This window comes from Pongo abelii, chromosome 18 (genome assembly GCF_028885655.2).
Source record: "Pongo abelii isolate AG06213 chromosome 18, NHGRI_mPonAbe1-v2.0_pri, whole genome shotgun sequence".
NCBI lineage: Eukaryota > Metazoa > Chordata > Mammalia > Primates > Hominidae > Pongo > Pongo abelii.
The window spans coordinates 56,147,921-56,168,706 of NC_072003.2; the positions used below are offsets into that span (position 1 = coordinate 56,147,921).

A 20,786-nucleotide genomic window follows, 5' to 3' on the forward strand; every position below is an offset into this window, starting at 1 on the left:
TTTGTATTTTTAGTAGAGACGGGGTTTCGGCGTGTTAGCCAGGATGGTCTCGATCTCCTGACCTCATGATCCACCCGCCTCAGCCTCCCAAAGTGCTGGGATTACAGCCGTGCCTGGCTGAGGAAGACTTTTTCTAACCAGCTCCAAATTGCCATTGTCTTTTACCAGGCCACCTTTTACATAGATCCCGATGTGTATGATGGCCCTGGAGTTGCACCATGAGGCAGCTGTCACTAGTGGCAGCCCTGCCTTGGCCTGCTGGTGGGGAGCCAGGCAGAATCATGTCCTTCCCCCTCCATCTCACCCCCTTGGCGCCATGGGAGCTGGTGCTGTTGCTGACATGGGAAGTCCTGTGGCTGTATTTGGCCAGAGCTGGATGCTCCTGGTGAAATGCCAGCCAAAGCAGGCGTGTGGTTTGCCCCAGAGCCTGTAGACCCAGCCCAGGAGGCAGGGTGGGTGGTGCTCATGGCTGGTGGGTACAGGCTGGGACCCCAGCTCTGGGCACTGCTGGCATTACTGCCAGGCCCTGCCCGGCAGCTCTGGCCTAGAAAGAGGCTCGACTGCCAGGCGTGCCCACTGACTGGTGCCCTCGGCGCAGGGTGGAGACCTTCATTCCAATACTACAACAAGTGGGCGGCGCTGTTTGGGGCTATCATCTCCGTGGTCATCATGTTCCTCCTCACCTGGTGGGCGGCCCTCATCGCCATCGGTGTGGTGCTCTTCCTCCTGCTCTATGTGATCTACAAGAAGCCAGGTGCTCATCTCAGCTGCGGGGCTGCGGCCCTCCTCCACTAGGGTAGCCATGCAGGCGGCCCTGCCCTCCGCCCCAGTTGGAGGGCCCTGAGTCGGGCTCTGTGCTGTCCAGGGCCCCTCTCTGCCCCTCCCCTTTATCCCCCCCAATGTGGCAAGGAACCCCAGGGGATGTCCCCACTCAGGGCCTATGCCTCGACCTCTAAGCCACGCCTGGGCACCCAGGACCCTGGAATCCCCTGTCCGAAGGACCCTGAGTGAGCTTCCAGGGCGTGCTTCGGCCTCTTCCCTAGGGCTGTCCCCCAAGAGGGGCCAGCAGGCTGCTGTGCACACCTAGGCCTCAGAGGTAGCTGAGGGCTGGTTGTGTGGATGGCAGGCAGACAAAGCTTGGACTCCGGGCACGGTCTCTACTTGGCTGCAGGCAGGGACCCTGGGGTGGCAGCGACCTGAGGGCAGGAAACAGGACTCTGAGAAAGCCTGGGATTCTAAGTCTCAACCTGGGCTTCTAGGCCATTGCAAATGTTTGGCAAGGCAGGAAGATATCGTGTGGAGCTTGATGTGTAACTATTTTTGGGGGGGTACTGGGGTGCAGTGTCTCATTCTGTCACCCAGGCTGGAGTGCAGCAGCACAATCTCAGCTCACTGCAACCTCCACCTCCCGGGTTCAAGCAATTCTCCTGCCTCAGCCTCGCGAGTAGCTGGGATTACAGGTGCATGCTACCATACCCGGCTAACTTTCGTATTTTTAGTAGAGACAGGGTTTCACTATGTTGGCCAGGCTGGTCTTGAACTCCTGACCTCAGGTGATTCGCCCGCCTCGGCCTCCCAAAGTGCTGGGATTACAGGTGTGAACCACCGCGCCTGGCCTTGGTGTGTAACTTTTCAACGTGCGGCCACACGGTCTGCAGGCCTTCACCCTACAGGCTGCCCATCCCAGGTGGCCCTGCTCCCACAGGTGCCCGGTGCCTAGAGAAGGCCGACATTGCCTCTGTCCCTCCACATGTCTGGTTTCTTCTAGTGATTCCTAACACTGCTCTCACCCCCGCTGCTCCCTTGCTCCCCCAGAGGTAAACTGGGGCTCCTCGGTACAGGCTGGCTCCTACAACCTGGCCCTCAGCTACTCAGCGGGCCTCAATGAGGTGGAAGACCACATCAAGAACTACCGGTGAGCAGAGCTGCCAGGACCCACCTGGGACCCCGGGGCCAGGGATGGCTCCACCCTGGGAGTTTCCAAGCCTAGACCTGTCACCTGACCCGGGCAGACCCAGGGTGTGTGCAGCCTCCACTCAGAGAGGGAACAGACGTGGAGGAGCCACCCAGCCACCACAAGACAGGGGTGGACATATCCTGATGGGGACCAAGCAAGTCAAGGGGCCTCTCCATGCCTCGGTTTCCACAGTGGAAATGTGCTTTGTTGTCGAGGAGATTGTTGCTGCAGCTCCCATCACAGTATCCCCAGAGCCAATGGTGACGAACCTCCCCTGGGTACCCTTCAAAGCTGATTCCCCTCTTTGTAGAGGAGGTTTATGCACCTGCCATCGTCTTCCCACCAGATCCTCATAATTATTGGTAATATCTATTTATGTCATGCTTACTATGAGCCAGGCGCTTGCAAAGTGCCTTACACAGCCTTACAAGAACCGGCTGAGGTTCAGGAAATTACTAACCCAGTCCCAAGAACACTGAGGCACAGAGAGGTTAAGTAACTGGTCCCAGGTCACACAGCTGGAGAGTGGCCAATTAAGTCTGGCTCCAGTTGACTCAGGTCGTGGCCCTTGACCACTGCCCTCTGCTGCCTCTCGACGCAGAGGCTGAGTCACCTTCCTGGGTAACTGATGAGTTTGTAAGTGATGGGCTTCCTCACTCCCAGGCTTTGTTCTTTCCCCTACCATGCTGGGCTAGGCAGGGCAGGGGACATGCATGGGGGGTAGCATTTGGTGGCCTGAGCAGGAAGGACCAGGGAGACTAGTGTGGAGGTCACCAAAAGAGCAGGAAGGGCCCCAAAAGTCACCCTGGATTTATAGGTGGGAAGCCAAGGCCCCAAGCATGTAGGGTCATGCTGGTGGCCACACCACCATTCAGGGAGCCTGGGAGGTGCCTTTCGCACCCAGACCCCCGTGGGCTCTCTCCTGATGGCTCCTGCCCTTTTCCCTTCCCTCCTCAGCCCCCAGTGCCTGGTGCTCACGGGGCCCCCCAACTTCCGCCCAGCCCTGGTGGACTTTGTGGGCACCTTTACCCGGAACCTCAGCCTGATGATCTGTGGCCACGTGCTCATCGTGAGTGGCCCCTGGAGGGGCACAGGGGACCAGGCATGGTGGCTCATGCCTGTAAACCCAGAACTCTGGGGGGCCAAGACAGGTGGATCACCCGAGGTCAGGAGTTTGAGACCAGCCTGGCCAACACGGCTCCTGGGGGAGCCGCCTGGGTGTGATGTCCACTCACAGAGTGGGGGCCGAGGGGATGCGGAGCAAGGGGCACCCAGCCAGGCACCCCCATGGACCCCATTCTCTCCCCTTCCTGGCCCTTTTTGTTGGCTTCTCCCCCAGCTGCCCTGCCTCTTTTCTGCCCCCTCCCTCTCCCTTCCTCCCCACTTTCTCCCCCACTCCTTGTGTTTCCCTTATCTGGGCAAAAGAAAAGGGCACCATGGGTGCTGCCAAGCCCCTGGGGCAGCCTCCAGGGCAGGAGAGGGGTTGAATCTCAGGCTGGAGGGTGAAGGCAGCCAGTGATGTCCCCTGCCCCTCCCACCCACAGGGACCCCACAAGCAGAGGATGCCTGAGCTCCAGCTCATCGCCAACGGGCACACCAAGTGGCTGAACAAGAGGAAGATCAAGGCCTTCTACTCGGATGTCATTGCCGAGGACCTCCGCAGAGGTGTCCAGATCCTCATGCAGGTGCCATGGACTGGGGGCTCCCCTACAGGACTTATGGCTTGGTGGCAAACCTGGAAGGCAGAAAGTCTTGGGGGCCCCCCTACAGGACTTATGGCTTGGTGGCAAACCTGGAAGGCAGAAAGTCTTGGGGGCCCCCCTACAGGACTTATGGCTTGGTGGCAAACCTGGAAGGCAGAAAGTCTTGGGGGCCCCTTTGCTTAAGCCCCTTTTGCTGCAGAAGGAACCCCAGCTTTTTTTTTTTTTTTTTTTTTGAGACTTGTTTTGCTCGTCACCCAGGCTAGAGTGCAATGGTGCGATCTCAGCTCACTGCAATAACCTCCGCCTCCTGGGTTCAAGCGATTCTCCTGCCTCAGCCTCCTGAGTAACCAGGATTACAGGCACCCACCACCACACCCGGCTAGTTTTTTTGTGTTTTTAGTAGAGTTGGGGTTTCACCGTGTTGGCCAGGCTGGTCTCTAACTCCTGACCTCAGGTGATCCACCTATCTCGGCCCCCCAGAGTGCTGGGTTTACAGGCATGAGACACCATGCCTGGCCAGAGCCCCAACTTTCTTATGTCTCCAGATGTGCTGGTTCTGGGCACTTTCTCGGAATGCCTAGGACCTGGGAAACTGACTTGGAAGCCTGTGGGGGCTGGTGTCACCTTGGCCAATTCTAACTCAGGGGCCCTGGGAGGGATGTAGGGTGTTGGTGACCAAGCGAGAACTAGAATCGAGGATTCTGGAATTCAGATATTTCCTCCCATCAGTCATCTTTCTCCCAATAAAGTTTTGTTTTGTGCAAAACAAAAATTTTTAAGATTATATATATATATATATATATATATCTATATATATATATATTTTTTTTTTTGAGAATCAGCACATCTGGAGACATAAGAAAGTTGGGGCTCTGGCCAGGTGGATCACCAACTCTGCCCCTCTGATGGGTTCCCCATCTCACCCCTATCCCCTGGCAGGCCGCAGGTCTCGGGAGAATGAAGCCCAACATTCTGGTGGTCGGGTTCAAGAAGAACTGGCAGTCGGCTCACCCGGCCACAGTGGAAGACTACATTGGCATCCTCCAGTGAGTCGGGGGAGAGGAAGGGGCTTGGGATCTGTTAATTTGGGCCCACTGGGCCTTGAGAAGTGGAAAAGAAGTAGTGGGTGCTTAAAAAGTTGAGTCCTGCTGGGCAAAGTGGCTGGCATCTGTAGTCCCAGCTACTTGGGAGGCTGAGGCAGGAAGCTCACTTGAGCCCAGGAGTTGGAGGCTGCAGTGAGGGAAGATTGCACTGCTGCACTCCAGCCTAGGCAAAAGAGCAAGACCCCATCTTTGAAAAAGAAGTTGAGTCCATTTGCTCAAAGCTAAAGAAGAAACAGGCTGAGGCTGAAGATGCCCGCCTCTGACCTATGAGTCATGGATACCAAAGCCAGCCGGGGCCAGGCAGGTAGCACCATGAGTGAAGTGGGCCAGGCATGGGGTGATAGGGAGCAGTGGAGACTGTGGTAACCCAGCGAGAGTGGCTCCTATTTGGCTCGTGTCTATGCAGAATGGGCTCTACTGCCCGTGCAGAAATGTGGGCCCAATGTTGCCAGATCTTTTAATTTTTCAGAGTAACTGCAAACGTGAGTTTTTAGGTGAGAACCTCATGCCTCCCTGTGGGCTCCAGAAGGTGCACAGGGAGCCAGCTCAAGAGCTCTGAGGCGGTGCCCCTGAACAGGGAAGTGGAACCAGGCTCTGAGGATGGAACTCCCTGGGGATTTCAGGGCTGACTCCAAACTCTTCATCAGTGCTTGCTGTGTGAGGTCCAGAGATGCCTCCCTGAGTGGCTTTTCTGTGTTGATGTTGTTGTATGCGGTATCACTGAACAACACGAGGCTAAGGGTTGGGGCCCTGGGACCTGCTTCCAGGTATGCTGTTAACCAGCTGTAGGACTCGGAGCAATCCTCTCAGCAGGTGCTAACAGAATTACAGCAGCAACTGATAGAATGCCTGATCTCCAGCCTCCCTCCAGCTCCAATATTCCAAACCTTCAAAAAGCAGGGCCTGAAAGATCCTTGTCCTGGAGATATGTGATCTAAGGAGCCCAGGGAGGGCAGTGCTTAGCCCATTGGCCCAAACCCCAGTGGTGGGTGGGCTCTTGGGCACTGTGTCAATCAGGCAGTACATACACCTTTCGAACAAGAGTCTTCCAGACATCTTTAATTATTTTATTTTATTTATTTTTGAGACAGTGTCTCATTCTGTCACCCAGGCTGGAGTGCGATGGTGCAATCTTGGCTCACCACAACCTCTGCCTCCCAGGTTCAAGCGATTCTCTCGCTGCAGTCTCCCAAGTAGCTACTATTACAGGTGCACTCCACCATGCCCAGCTAATTTTTGTACTTTTTAGTAGAAACGGGGTTTTGCCATGTTGGCCAGGCTGGTCTCGAACTCCTGACCTCAGGTGATCCGCCTGCCTTGACCTCCCAAAGTGCTGGGATTCAGGCGTGAATCACTGCGCCCGGCCTCCAGACATCTTTATAGACAGCCTATTGCAGGAGTAAAGCTCCTCTCATGAGCATGTCTGTCCTTTGGTCTACAGTCTCAGCCATGTGATTCTAATCCCAGCTGCTTACTCCCTTAGCTGTGTGATCATGAGCAAGTTACTCTCCAAAACTCAGTTTCTGCATCCATAGAATGGAGGTAATAATTACCATCGCCAGCTCCATGGGCAGAGTTGTGGGGGATTATCCAAATGTATCAGGAGGACAGGGCTGACTTGGTTCCCCCGAGTACTGGATCTGCAGGATCCACAGAGCCACAGACTGTAGAGCCGAAGGAGTCCTGGGGTACTCTCCAATGCTGCCTGTACAGGATACAGATAGGGAAACTGAGGCCCAGAGAACAGAAAGGGCGTGGTAGGAGGCAGAGCCAACTCTAGACATCTGGTCTCCTGGGTGCCAGGTCACCTCCCCGGTGGGAGCTGGGGGAGAAGCTGGACCTCACCTCCTCTCTTTCCAGCGATGCCTTTGATTTCAACTATGGCGTGTGTGTCATGAGGATGCGGGAGGGACTCAACGTGTCCAAGATGATGCAGGCGCACAGTGAGTACATGCCCCACCCACTCCCAGAAAGTTCTAGAATCCATTTTTTTTTTTAAATGGCAGAGGGAAAAATGAGTAAGAAATAAAAGGTTACAGACTCATAGAAAGTCACCTTTTAATGGTCCCTTAGAGCCCATCAGGTTTCCCAGAAAGGGAAAGCAACGCGTTCAAGGTCATGCTTCCCAGCTGGGGTAGAGCCAGGACTGGAACTCAGAGTTCCCCGAATCGCAATCGGGTTGGGGCAAAAAGATCTAATATAGGCTGGACATGGTGGCTCACGCCTGTAATCCCAGCACTTTGGGAGGCCAAGGCGGGTGGATCACCTGAGGTCAGGAGTTCAAGACCAGCCTGGCTAACATGGTGAAACCCTGTCACTACTAAAAATACACAAATTAGCTGGGCGTAGGGGTGGTGCACACCTATAATCCCAGCTACTTGGGAGGCTGAGGCAGGAGAATCACTTGAACCCAGGAGGTGGATGTTGCAGTGAGCCGAGATCGCGCCATTGCACTCCAGCCTGGGTGACAAAAGCAAGACTCCACCTCAAAAAAAAAAAAAGGGTGTGGTAGAAAACCGGGAAAGAAAGAGGGGAGAGGAAAATGCCTGCAGGAAGATGCCGGAATATGAAAATACATAATGACCATGGGAACCGGGCATTTTGGTCCACTGAGTAGGGATGTGTTTTGCATTTTAAAGTCATATATGACTGCAGACTCTGAATTAGAAATATTTAGAGAGGCTGGGTGTGGTGGCTTGTGTCTGTAATCCCAGCACTTTGGAAGGCTGAGGCAGGTGGATCGCTTGAGTCTAGGAGTTCAAGACCAGCCTGGGTAACATAGCAAGACCCCGTCTCCACTAAAAATAAAAAATTAACCAGGTGTGGTGGCATGTATCTGGAGTCCCAGCTACTTGGGAAGCTGAGGTGGGAGGATCGCTTGAGCCCAGGAGTTTGAGGCTGCAGTGAGCCGTGATTGCACCACTGCACTCCAGCCTGGGTGACAGAGCAAGACCCTGTCTCAAAAAAAAAAAAAAAAAGGAAATATCTAGAGGTGTGAAAACAATAATGTGTATGGCAACAAATGAGAGGCAGTGCTGGAGAGACTGGGAGCTTGGAGTCAGCGTCTCTTGCAGCCAGAGGCTAGGTCCACTCATTTGTGCCATTGCTGAGGGCATGCCTGGCACACGGCAGCTGGTCAATAACTATTTATGCCACCAATATTTACAGAGCAGTAACTCCACTCCTGACCAACGCTGCTCTTGGTGCTGGGGTTACAGGCACACCAAAAGCCAAAAAGCCTCTGCTCTTGAGAAGCTGACACTCCAGAGGGAAAAGCAGACACTTCCCAGTGGACCCATAAGTCATTTCAGACTGTGAGAGTGTCTGGAGAAAACGGGTGTGGGTGTAGTGGCCAGGGAAGTCCTCCCTCAGGAGGGGGCCTTTTGCTGAGGAGGCCAGGGCTAGGGGAAGTATGTTCCAGCTCAGGGCGCACCCACCACCACGGCCCAAGGTGGGGATGAACGTGGCCTGTTTGAGGGGCAAGAGGAGGCCAGGCGCGACTGGAGTATGAGGAGCTGCTGGAGGCAGGTCAGAGGGAGGCCAGGGCCAGGTGCAGTGGGGCTGTGGAGGCCAGGCGGGGCGTCGGGACTTTCTTCCTAGCATTAAGGGAGCCCTGTCAAGGAGGAACCCACGGTGCCCTCAGACAAGGACAGCCTGTGAACAAAGCTGCCTCTTCTTTTGCAGTTAACCCCGTGTTTGACCCAGCAGAGGACGCGAAGGAAGCCAGCGCCAGAGGTGCCAGGCCATCAGTCTCTGGCGCTTGTCAGTGTTCTCACTCAGAGCTCAGGGCACTCTCGCCCTGTGGGGCAGCTAGGGGTGGGCCACATGGGAACTTGGTCGAGGATAGGTGGTTTTTTCTTGTGACAGTGGTGCCTGAGTAACTGGAGTTGGGAACTGGAGGGGCTTGGCCATGTCAAAGATTGCCAGCAGCCAGGCGCAGTGGCTCACGACTGTAGTCCCAGCACTGTGGGAGGCTGAGGAAGGAGTTCCAGGCTGCAGTGAGCTGTGACCGCACCACTACATGCCAGCCTGGGTGACAGAGTGAGACTCTGTCTCAAAAAAAGAAAAAATATTGCCAGGAGGTGGAGAATTCAGGGTCATGGCATCAGGGGGACTCACCTAGCAGGCTCTGGAGCCCTTATCCCACCCCTGCCAAGGCCCCTCTAGCCATGCAGGGTGGGGTGGGATTTTCCTTCGTCCTCTCCCACTGTCACTCCGGGAGACAGGGGGCCTGCAGTGCAGGCGGGAGGGCTGCTGTGGGCATTTGTGAAGGGTGCAGGGGGGTGTTTAAGGGAATGGAGAGTGCACTTCCCTACCTACCCAGAGGGCTCTGGGACTGCCCCCACCCCCAGTACTCACCAGAATCACAGGAGAGAGACACAGAGAGCAGGGCAGGGGCACATCACAGCACTGAGCGTCCTGGGCCCCAGTTCCTGTTCCACCTGCCAGAGAACCCGTGTTCAACAGCAGAAGGGGCGTTGGTGGGGCCCTGGGCCAGGCCTGCCCAGATGCGCAGCAGCTGGCTCTGCTCTGACTCCCCCCAACCTCCTGCAGTGGACCCCAAGGCCCTGGTGCAGGAGGAGCAGGCCACCACCATCTTCCAGTCGGAGCAGGGCAAGAAGACCATAGACATCTACTGGCTCTTTGATGACGGAGGTCAGTGCCCCCCTTGGATCAGCCCTCCTGCCCAGCAGGCGCGGGGTGGTGGTGGTCTCCTTCCTGGCCTGCTCTCAAAGGGGACAGGGGCTCCTGGGCCCACCAGTGAGCTCAGGGGAGCCTGGAGGGACCCCTCTGTCTGGCCTCTAGTTTTTTGGTTATAAAATGGGAAGCTTTGAGAGAAGAGCTGAAGTTGCCACGAGATGGAATCTTCTGACTGGATGGCCTTTAGGGACACAGGCAGGTGATATAAATGGGGAGATGGGTGGTGCCCAGGAAAGCTGGAGGAATATTTTTCACTTCACAATGAAATATACTGTCTCCCATTTAAAAAAAAAAAGTGACTTTCAGCTTTATTGCTCCTACCTTTGATAGAGTCACAGATAGAAAGAAAATGTCTTCGCTCCAATGGAACGAGTCCTATTAATAACTGCCGAAATAGGCTGAGCACTTACTACCTGCCTGACAGGGAATTCCCTACCTAATGCAGTCCCCAGGTAGGAGCTGTCATGATTAACTCCGCTTTATAAATAAGGAAACTGAGGCACAGAGGATTACAAGGTGATATGTGACAGGTGGCCCTTGGTCTTGTGTGGAGAGACAACAGAGAGGGATGAGGGCTCCCACACGCTGGTCAAATATTCACTCTTCAAGAACTGCCAATGACCTCGATTTTTATGTGAAACTCCTCAATTATTAAATGACAACTTTTGTTTTTTATTATTCTTTTTGAGACGGAGTCTCGCTTTGTCGCCCAGGCTGCAGTGCAGTGGCATGATGTTGGCTCACTGCAACCTCTGCCTCCTGGGTTCAAGCGATTCTCCTGCCTCAGCCTCCAGAGTAGCTGGGACTACAGGCGGCTGCCACCGCACCCAGCTAATTTTTGTATTTTTATTTTTATTTATTTATTTATTTATTTATTTATTTATTTATTTATTGGGATGGAGTCTCACTCTGTCACCGAGGCTGGAATGCAATGGTGCGATCTCGGCTCACTGCAACCTCTGCCTCCTGGGTTCAAGCGATTCTCCTGCCTCAGCCTCCTGAATAGCTGGGATTACAGGCGTGCACCATCAGGCCCGGCTAATTTTTTGTGTTATTAATAGAGATAGGGTTCTACCATGTTGGCCAGGTTGGTCTTGAACTCCTGACCTCAGGTGATCTGCCCGCCTCGGCCTCCCATAGTGCTGGGATTATAGGCATGAGCCATGGCGCCCGGCTGCCAGCTTGTTTATTTAAATATGCTGCATAAGCACAAATGAACCCTATCCCACAGAGCACCGTGTGCGACTTGGGTTTAGTCAGGCATGTTCATTATACAGATGGGGCGACTGGGATCCAGCGAGGAGAGGAAGGGGTTTGCTAATGGCAGAGCGGGGCAGGAACCCACATAGTGCTCTGTCCTGAGTGTATTCTTGTCGTGACTCACGGGGACTCTCCTTGCCAGGCCTCACCCTCCTCATTCCCTATCTCCTTGGCCGCAAGAAGAGGTGGAGCAAATGCAAGATCCGTGTGTTCGTAGGCGGCCAGATTAACAGGATGGACCAGGAGCGAAAGGCGTAAGTGTGGAGGGCTGGCCTGGGGGCGACTGCAGGGACCAGTGCCATCTTAGCTCCACCCAAGGCTGTCCCCCACCCCGGATCCTCTACCACCACCCCCAGGTGGGCTCTGAGATTGTCCCAAAGCCCAGCGCCAGCTCTCTCCAGGCCATGGCAGTGGACAGGAGCAGGAGCAGGTTTCTCTCCGTTCCAGAAGTTGTTCTGGTTTCCTGCCCCCTTCAATAAATGCAGATGCCCTAGGCTTTGCTACGACAGGGAGGGGAGTTAGGTTGTAAAGTCACAAATCTCTGGGTTTGGATAACAAGAAGCATAAAAATAAGAAAGAAAAGGAATCCATTTTTTAAATTTAAAGTTAAAAAAAAGACAAGAAACATTAAAAAAAAAAAAGATAAAAAAGAAAAACAAAAAACAAATCTCCTCCAGGAGGAACCTGTATGAAATGAAGGATGGGCTGGGCCAAGGCAGTTGGATCCAGGAGTCCAGGAGTTCGAGACCAACCTGGGTGACGTGGCAAAATCCTGTCTCTATGTTTTAAATTTTTATATATTTTAATTTTTTTTTTCTTTGAGATGGATTCTCGCTCTGTCACCCAGGCTGGAGTTCAGTGATGCGATCACAGCTCATTGCAACCTCTGCCCCCTGGGTTCAAGCAATTCTCCTGCCTCAGCCTCCCTAGTAACTGGGATTAGAGGCGTGGGCTACCATGCCCAGATAGTTTTTTTGTATTTTTAGTAGAGATGGGGTTTCGCCATGTTGGCTAGGCTGGTCTCGAACTCCTGACCTCAAGTGATCTGCCCACCTCAGCCTCCCAAAATGCTGGGATTACAGGTGTGAGCCACTGCCCCCAGCCAATATCTTAAATTTTTATATAAATATTTTATATTTTTATATAAATATTTTATATATATTTAAAAATTTAAATATATATAATTTTTTGAAAAAAGAAAATGAAGGCTGGAGAACATGCCTCCTCCTGAGAGATGGAGTAGGGGCTAGAATCCTTTAGGGCAGCAGTCTCCAACCTTTTTGATACCAGGGACTGGTTTCGTGGAAGACAATTTTTCCACAGGCTTGGGAGAGAGTGGTGGTTTTGGGATGGTTCAAGCTCATTACATTTATTGTGCACTTTATTTCTATTATGATTACATGGTAATATACAATTTAAAAATTATACAACTCACCATAATGTAGAATCAGCGGGAGCCCCAAGCTTGTTTTCCTGCAACTAGATGGTTCCATTTGGGAGTGATGGGAGATAGTGACAGATCATCAGGAGGGTTCATAGCCCTCTAAGATCCTGCAAGAGGGTTCATGGCCCTCTAAGAGTCTAATGCCACTGCTGATCTGACAGGAGGCAGAGGTCAGATGGTAATGCAAGCGATGAGGAGCGGCCGTAAATACAGATGAAGCTGCGTTCACTGCCATGCACCCAGTTCCTAACAGGCCATAGCCAGTATCTGTTGGCAGCCCCGGGGGTCAGGGGCCCCTGCTTTAAGGCAGTGTCCCCAGTGCATGGGATGCAGACTTTGGGTGAGACAAGAGGTGACTTTAGTGGCCAAGGGTTGAGGCAGCAAATACCACTGAGTCTTTTGGTGAGAAGTGCCTTTTAATTCTCCTCCAATTCTGGGGCTGATTCTGCAGAAAGTTCTGGTTTAGCCTTGGCCTGTCCCTCCCTTTGGTAACCGGTGCTTGTCTCTCTGAGCAAGAGGAGTAGGCTGGATGCATGGGCTTGGCAGGCAATGGCATCTGGCCAGAACTTAGTGACCCTGGTTTATCGACATGGGGTTTTATTGGACACCTCTTCCTGGCAAGAGGTGCTGGTTTTCTGTTTAAAATTGTGATGTTGGCTGGGCACAGGGGCTCTGCCTGTAAATCTTGGCACTCTGGCAGCAGGCAAAGGCAGGGGATTGCTTGAGGCCAAGAGTTTGAGACCAGGCTGGGCAACATAGTGAGAGCCCATCTCTACCAAAAAACTTAAAAAAAAAAAAATTAACTGTGAATGGTGGCATATGCCTGTAGTCCTAGCTACTTGAGGCTGAGGCAGGAGGATCACTGAGCCCAGATCAAGGCTGCAGTGAGCTATGATTGCACCACTGCACTCTAGCCTGGGTGATAGAACAGACACTATCTCTATTTTTTAAATAATAATAAAGATAAAATAAAATTTAAACAAATAAATAAAATAATGATATAAAATTTCCCTTTGAAATGTATCTAAGTTTGGGCCAGGCATGGTGGCTTATGCTTACAATCTCAGCACTTTGGGAGCCGAGGTGGGTGAATCAGCTGAGGTCAGGAGTTCAAAATCAGCCTGACCAATATGGTGAAACCCCACCTCTACTAAAAATACAAAAATTAGCTTGGCATGGTGGCATGTGCCTGCAGTCCCAACTACTCAGGAGGCTGAGACAGGAGGATTACTTGAACCTGGGAGGCGAAGGTTGCAGTGAGCCGAGATTGTGCCACTGTACTCCAGCCTGGGTGACAGAGCAAGACTCCATCTCAAAAAAAAAAAAAAAGTATCTAATTCAGAATGTGAGTTGATTTAAACAGAAAAGTAAATAGTAAGGCAGGTGGCACATAAGTATGGAGTTGACAGGTGTCGGCAGGTGGAATTGAGCAGCTGCTGCTTTGAGCAAGTTCAGGTGAGGTGGGAGGTGGTAGGCTGGAGGTTGGCTGGAGGATACAGACAGATGGGGCAGTTTGCCCAAAGTCATCCAATTAATTAGCCAAAGAGGAGAACCCCTGCCCGGTCTCTAGTGCCCTTTGCAACTATCTTGGCTGTGATGCCCCAGGGTCAGAGTAGGAGGGGATCCCCTGGCCTATACCACCCGGTCCTATGCCAGGATGGCCTCCCGTGCTCCATTCTCTATCACCCGCAGTGTGAGTTAAGGGAAACCCAGCAATCCTATCGCTTTGTCCTCACCCCCACTAAGAACTTTCTCCTGGGAAAGCCCCTTTTCAGCAATGCTAAGGAAAGTGTTGCTTGGGAAAAGCAGCATCTGCCTTCTCTGTGATCTCCAAAAAGTAAATAAGATACGAGATTGCTCTGCAGTCTCTGCTTCCTGTCCTGGCTCTGAATGGAAGCTGGGTTCGGTAGGTTTGGTATAGCTCAAGGCTATGGCAGCCTGGGCTAACAGCATGTACTTGGTGGGAAGGTTATGTAACCCTTCCTCTGCCTCCCTCTGTCCCTTGGTGGGCCACATCCTCTGCTCTCTACATAATCCTGGGGCAGGTCTATGCTGCCCTTGCCTAGGCACTGCCCAGGCCTGCCAGCCTGCGCTGCTACTGCACACCAAGACAAATCTGCTCACGGCTCTGCTTTCAAAATTTCACTCCCCAAGGTCAGGGACCAGCAGCGGCTTGCCTGCTGGGTCCCAGCCTGGTCCTCCAGGCTTGTTTCCCATTTCTTCCTCTCTCCCAGCACACTCCATGAATCCCAGCCAGCTCCTCACTGCCCTGTTCCACCCCCTGCACCCCGATGCCTTCCCTCCTTTTGACTGTTCCCCACCAACCAATCCAGTGGTCCCTAACCAGGCTGGCACATCGGAATCACCTGGGGCATTACCAAAAACCATGTCCTTCCCAGGGGTTCTGACTCAATGGTGGGCAAGGGGGTAGGGGAGGGCCCAGGCAGGTGTATTTTTTTGTTGGTTTGATTTGGTTTTGTTTTTCTGTTTGTTTGTTTTTGGTTTTTGGGTTTTTTTTGAGATGGAGTCTTGCTCTGTCACCCAGGCTGGAGTGCAGTCGGCTCACTGTAAGCTCTGCCTCCTGGGTTCACGCCATTATCCTGCCTCAGCCTCCCGAGTAGCTGGGACTACAGGCACCTGCCACCACGGCCGGCTAATCTTTTGTATTTTTAGTAGAGACAGGGTTTCACCATGTTAGTCAGGATGGTCTTGATCTCCTGACCTCGTCCTCCGCCTGCCTCGGCCTCCCAAAGTGCTGGGATTACAGGCATGAGCCACCACGCCCAGCCAGGTGTATTGTTTTTTGTTTTTTTGTTTTGAGACGGAGTCTCACTCTGTCACCCAGGCTGGAGTGCAATGGCACGATCTCAGCTCGCTGCAAGCTCCGCCTCTCGAGTTCAAGCAATTCTCCTACCTCAGCCTCCCGAGTAACTGGAATTATAGGCGCGTGCCACCATGCGTGGCTAATTTTTGTATTTTTAGTAGAGACGGATTTCGTCATGTTGTTCAGGCTGGTCTCGAACTCCTGACCTCAGGTGATCCACTTGCCTCAGCAGGTGTATTCTCAGTTGTAATCTCAGCACCCAAAATGCTGGGATTACAGGCGTGAGCCACCATACCCAGCAGGTATATTGTTTTGAAGGCTCCTTGGATAATTTCAGTGTAGACCCTCCCCTGCCCCATCTGCTTTGGCCTGTAACAATCTTACCCCTCATTCACCATCCAGCCAGACCACCACCTCTGTGAAGTCTTCCCTGACTGCTACAAACCACAGTGGGCTTCTCCTTCCCTGTTAGATGCAAAGTCAGCGCCATCTGTCTTGCTACTCTTGGTTCTGTACCTAGTTTCTTGTGTGTTATCTTTGCTTCCTCAGCCACTCTAGAATTTCCTTTATTCAACTTTCCTATTCCTTAGACCTTTGTTACTCAAAGTGTTGTCTGTGGACCAGCAGCACTGCATCCCCTGGGAGTGTGTTAGAAATGCGGAATCCCAGGCCTCACCCCAGATCAGCCGAATCAGAATCAGCATGGTAACAAGATCCTCAGCAGATGCGTAGACATGCGAAAATTTGGGGTGTGCTAGTACAGAGATGGCCACCAGATACTTGGGAAAGTCTGGTCAATTACTTTTCCGTTTCACTTGTCATCATCTAACCCATTTTACGGGTATTCGTTTCCTGTCTGCCCCTACCCCCATGTGCTACAAGGGCAGGCTTTGATCTATTTTCCTCACTGCTATGTAGTCAAGTAGGTGCTCAGTGAAAATTAGTTGAATGAATAAATACATTTTTAAAATTCTCAGGCTGGGCATGGTGGCTCCAGCCTATAATGCCAGCACTTTGGGAGGCCGAGGCAGGAGGATCACCCGAGGCCAACATGGCGAAACCCTGTCTTTACTAAAAATACAAAAATTAGCCAAGTGTGGTGGCACACATCTGTAATCCCAACTACTTGGGAGGCTGGGGCATGAGAATCGCTTGAACCTGGGAGGCAGAGATTGCAGTGAACCGAGATTGCACCACTGCACTCCAGCCTGGGAGACAGAGCAAGACTCTGTCTCAAGAAAAAGTAATAACAATAAACCTCTCCATGTGTCCTCCAGGATCATTTCTCTGCTGAGCAAGTTCCGGCTGGGATTCCATGAAGTCCACATCCTCCCTGACATCAACCAGAACCCTCGGGCTGAGCAGTAAGTTCTGTTTTGGGGCTTCCAGGCAGAAGGGCCAACTGTGTGCCTGGAGACCCCTCTGCCGGCTGCCCCCTTTTTCCTTGGTAAACTAGGAGCAAGGGGCTCTCCTCCAAGCCCTTCCTAGATGTGTCAGAGGGCACAACTTCTGCAGTGGCTGTGGCCGGGGCATGTCCCCTCCCTGGGGCTGAGGGGACCACAGGGCAAGGCGGCTGCAGCCCCTGACATTGTGTTAACACATTGGTGCTGGGAGGGGGAAAAAGGTGAGTGACCTGAGCAACAACTTCCTTCCTTCTTCCACGCAAGGGCAAGAGCACAGATTTTAAGCAAACCCCTGTGCGAATTTGTAGCAACGACCAATGGTGGGTTCAGCAGGGACTGTTTGCTTTCCAAATGGTATAACTTCATCTTCTTCAAATAAGACATTTACAAACAGGATTTGTATTTTGTCAATCGGTGTGCGTGAGGTTTTCCAGGACTCTCTCCTCACTAAAGTATGTTTCCTCCTGACCTCCTAGCCCTAACTTTTCTCTTATGTCTCCCAGCCATAAGGATGTCCCCCATCTGGACAGGGAAGGAAATCAAGACAAGCAGAAAGGAGCTATGTAATAGTGATGGATACATTGACTCCAACCATTTGTTAGGAGCTGTGCTTGGTGCTGCAGAGGCAGAGATGAGGAATCTGCAGCCCCATCCTCCAAGCATAGCTGCAGGCTGGTGGAAGCCAAGGGCAGTTGCAATGCTGCAGAGACAGATCAGGGTGCCAAGGAGAGTAGGGTTGTCTCTTGGTGGAAAAGCAAAGCCTTGAGAAAGGCTGGCCTTGATGATCAAAAAGAGATGGGGGAGATCTTCCAGGCAGAAGAGACAGCAGGAGCAACATACAGACCCCATCTAGCATCTGATATTTATTTATTTATGAGATAGAGTCTTGCTCTGTCACCCAGGCTGGAGTACAATGGCACAATCCCAGCTCACTGCAACCTCTGCCTCCCAGGTTTAAGCAATTCTCCTGCCTCAGCCTCCCGAGTAGCTGGGATTACAGGCACATGCCACCATGCCTGGCTAAATTTAGTATTTTTAGTAGAGATGGGGTTTCACCATGCTGGCCAGGCTGGTCTCAAACTCCTGACCTCAGGTGACCCACCCGCCTTGGCCTCCCAAAGTGCTGAGATAACAGGCGTGAGCCACTGCGCCCAGCCTAGCATCTTATTTAAAAAATCCCCTCCATTGACCTTTCATCTGCCTCCAGCTCCTGGACCATTTCTCTCCTCCTTGGCACAGCCAGACTCCAAGATGTTTGCACTCTTTGTCGACCCCTCCTCCCCTCCCCTAATCTTCCCACTCCCAACCCACTGCCCCCGCTGTCTGAGACCACTCTTGCCAGCATCATCAGTGACCTCCACGTTGCCACACCCACAGAGTCCTCTCTTTCTACCTTTCAGCTGCACTTGACAGTGATCCTTCTTGAGACTGTTCCTTCTTTTGGCTTCCAAGACACCCCTTCCACTGGTTCCCTCCTGCATCAGAGGCCCTTCCTGCAGTTCCTCTGCTGGTTCTTCCTCCTTGACCTCACTTGCCCTTGCTGGCATCCTTGGGGTTCGGCCCCGACCCTCTTCCCTTCTCTCCCTTTACTCTGTCCCAGGTGAGCTCATCCATCCTTGCGGCTTCAGATAGCAGATAGCATCATCTGAATGCCAATCAGCCCTACATCTCTCTCTCTCTTTTTTTTTTTTTTTTTTGAGACAGTCTCACTCCATCACCCAGGTTGGAGTACAGTGGTACCATCTCAGCTCACTGCAACCTCCACATCCCAGGTTCAAGTGATTCTCCTGCCTCAGCCCTCTGAGTGGCTGGGATTACAGGTGTGTGCCACCACACCCAGCTAATTTTTGTATTTTTAGTAGACACAGTGTTTCATCATGTTGGCCAGGCTGGTCTCGAACTCCTGACCTTAGGTGATCCACCCTCTTCGGCCTCCCAAAGTGCTGGGATTACAGGCGTGAGCCACCGTGCCCGGCCCCAGCCCTAAATCTCTGTCTTTAATGATGTGAATCACATCGCACAGAAGACCACCCCAGCAGCTTCTGGTCTCACTTGGGGCAGATAAGGAAGCCCTGCCCGACTGGGCCCTCTCTGCCTGCCTGTCCTCACCTCCTCCCACCCTTCCCTGCACTCACCTTGCTCCAGCACACAGGATCTTTCACTGCTCCTCATATGAGCCAAACACGCTCTGCCTCAGGGCCTCTGCACTTTCAGTTCTGTTCGCTTCTGCACCCCCTGTCCTGTGCATAGCTGGTTTTGCAAGGACAGACTTCCTTCAGGTCCCAGAAGGGCCTTCCCCACTCATTATTCTCTGTCCCAGTACTTGGTTGTTCCTTCATAAAGCTTCCACTTCATATTTATTTGCTACTTGCTTATCACCGTGGGCTCCATGAGGACTGGGGACACAATCTGATTTGGTCACTGTTGTGTAGCACAGAGCCTGGTACAGAATCATGCTCTGTAAATACCTGCTGGATGGTCGGGTGGGTCACAGGTCAGTGGTTGTGGGCAACTTGTGAAAGTTCAGTTGGATGCCAGACCCAGCCAGCAGAGCTGAATTCAACACGGAAGCCACTTTGTAAATGGCAGTGTTCGATGGGTTTCAGCCTGAAAATGGGAGCTGTGGCAACATCGCCAGCTCCCCGCAGGGACCTGGCACCCCTAGAAATGGGGTTATCATCTCAGCCGGCCTCAACCCACTCTCTCGTCCCCAGCACTAAGAGGTTTGAGGACATGATTGCACCCTTCCGTCTGAATGATGGCTTCAAGGACGAGGCCACTGTCAACGACATGCGGCGGGACTGCCCCTGGAAGATCTCCGATGAGGAGATTACGAAGAACAGAGTCAAGGTGCGGGAGAGGGGTGGGGGTGGGAAACACGACACATCACTGGGTCAGGGACAGGTGTCTTGCATGTCTTGAGCTCCCCCAGCCCCTCCCCTCGATCCTCCACCCTGCCTTCCACTCCAGCCCCTGAGGTATCCTCAAGCCACAGTTGCTCAGGCTGATGGGTAACCCAGCTGTGGAACTCAGTGCTATCCTTGACCTGGGAGCCTGGTCCTCCTGCCCATCTTGAGTGAGCTCCGGCAGTGGGCTTGACTGCCCGGAGTCCTCCTCCTTCTCCTCCACACTTCCTCTATGCCAGATGGAAGAGATTTCTGAGACTTATGGTGATGGCCAAGGTATAATTAGTCCTGTTAGGCCGGGCATGGTGGCTTACCCCTGTAATCCCGGCACTTTGGGAGGCCGAGGCAGGTGGATCACTTGAGGTCAGGAGTTCAAGACCAGCCTGACCAACATGGTGAGACCCCATCTCTACTAAAAATACAAAAAAAAAAATTAGCTGGGCATGGTGGCAGGCACCTGTAATCCTAGCTACTCGGGAGGCTGAGGCAGGAGAATCGCTTGAACCTGGGAGGGGGAGGTTGCAGTGAGCCAAGATTGCGCCATTGCACTCCAGCCTGGGTGACAGAGTGAGACTCTGTCTCAAAAAAAATAAAATAAAATAAATTGTCCTGTGGGCCAACACGCTGCCTGACCTTCCCTGCTTAGCCTCTAGACCCTACCCCTGCCACAGCTCAGAGCCATGGTGCCCCTTCCTGGACAGCACCTTCAGGACTCTAAGGGCTAAGAGAGGGTGTGTGCCTGTAGCCATGCTGTGACTGTGTTAAGGTGGGGCAGGCTCTAGGAGTGCGAGCGAGAGCAATGGGGGCAGGGGCTGGGTCCTACTTCTACCCCCAGTGTCAGTCATTCTCCACCATGAGTGATTTTACCCCCTGGGGGACATTTGGCAACCTCTGGAGACATTTTTGTTTGTCACAACTCGGGGGCAGGGCTGCTACTGTCAGGCAGTGAGGAGAGACCTGCGATGCTGCCAAACATCCTATGATGTGCAGGACACTTCCCACAGCAAGGACTTGTATGCCCCAAATAACTACAGTGCAAGGTCCAGAATCCCTTACCCAAGTTAACTCCCTTCCCCTCGGTCTCCTGGTCTCCAGGATAGGGCATCCGTCCACGATCAGTTCCTGAGTGTCAATCATTTCTGAATAATTTGAGATAGGCCTTGGGTTGGAAGAAGTCTCCCACCCCCCAACCGAGTCCCATGCAAGTTTTGGGGACTTCCCTAATCTGTCAGCCCGGAGACCCTGCCCCAAAGGGCCCATGCAGCCATCTGGCTCTTTGGAAAATGCTGAATAAAACCTCTTGTCCGAAGAAGACCTTCCAATACTCTGTTACAGAAGAAGTGGGGCAACCTCTCTTTTATAGATAGAGTATTTTTCGTGTACCAGGCCCTCTGCCGGGTGCTTTTGCATAGGTTGTCTCATTTGATCCTCCCCAAATTCCCCTGGAGAAGGTATCATCATAGCCATTTTACAGATGAAGATGGT

The 20,786-nt window shown here is 52.7% G+C and overlaps 1 protein-coding gene across 2 annotated transcripts in view; it reads left to right on the top strand.

Moving 5' to 3' along the window:
• Nucleotides 1-20,786, top strand: part of SLC12A3 (solute carrier family 12 member 3) — a 50,163-nt gene that overhangs the window by 19,000 nt on the left and 10,377 nt on the right. Inside the window, exons 14-24 of one of the 2 annotated variants that reach the window (XM_024233020.2) lie at nt 599-754; nt 1,816-1,915; nt 2,915-3,026; nt 3,502-3,642; nt 4,600-4,706; nt 6,624-6,706; nt 8,448-8,525; nt 9,318-9,419; nt 10,867-10,978; nt 16,270-16,356; nt 19,110-19,245. In XM_024233020.2, the coding sequence (XP_024088788.2) occupies nt 599-754; nt 1,816-1,915; nt 2,915-3,026; nt 3,502-3,642; nt 4,600-4,706; nt 6,624-6,706; nt 8,448-8,525; nt 9,318-9,419; nt 10,867-10,978; nt 16,270-16,356; nt 19,110-19,245 (1,214 nt within the window). 2 annotated transcript variants of the gene reach the window in all.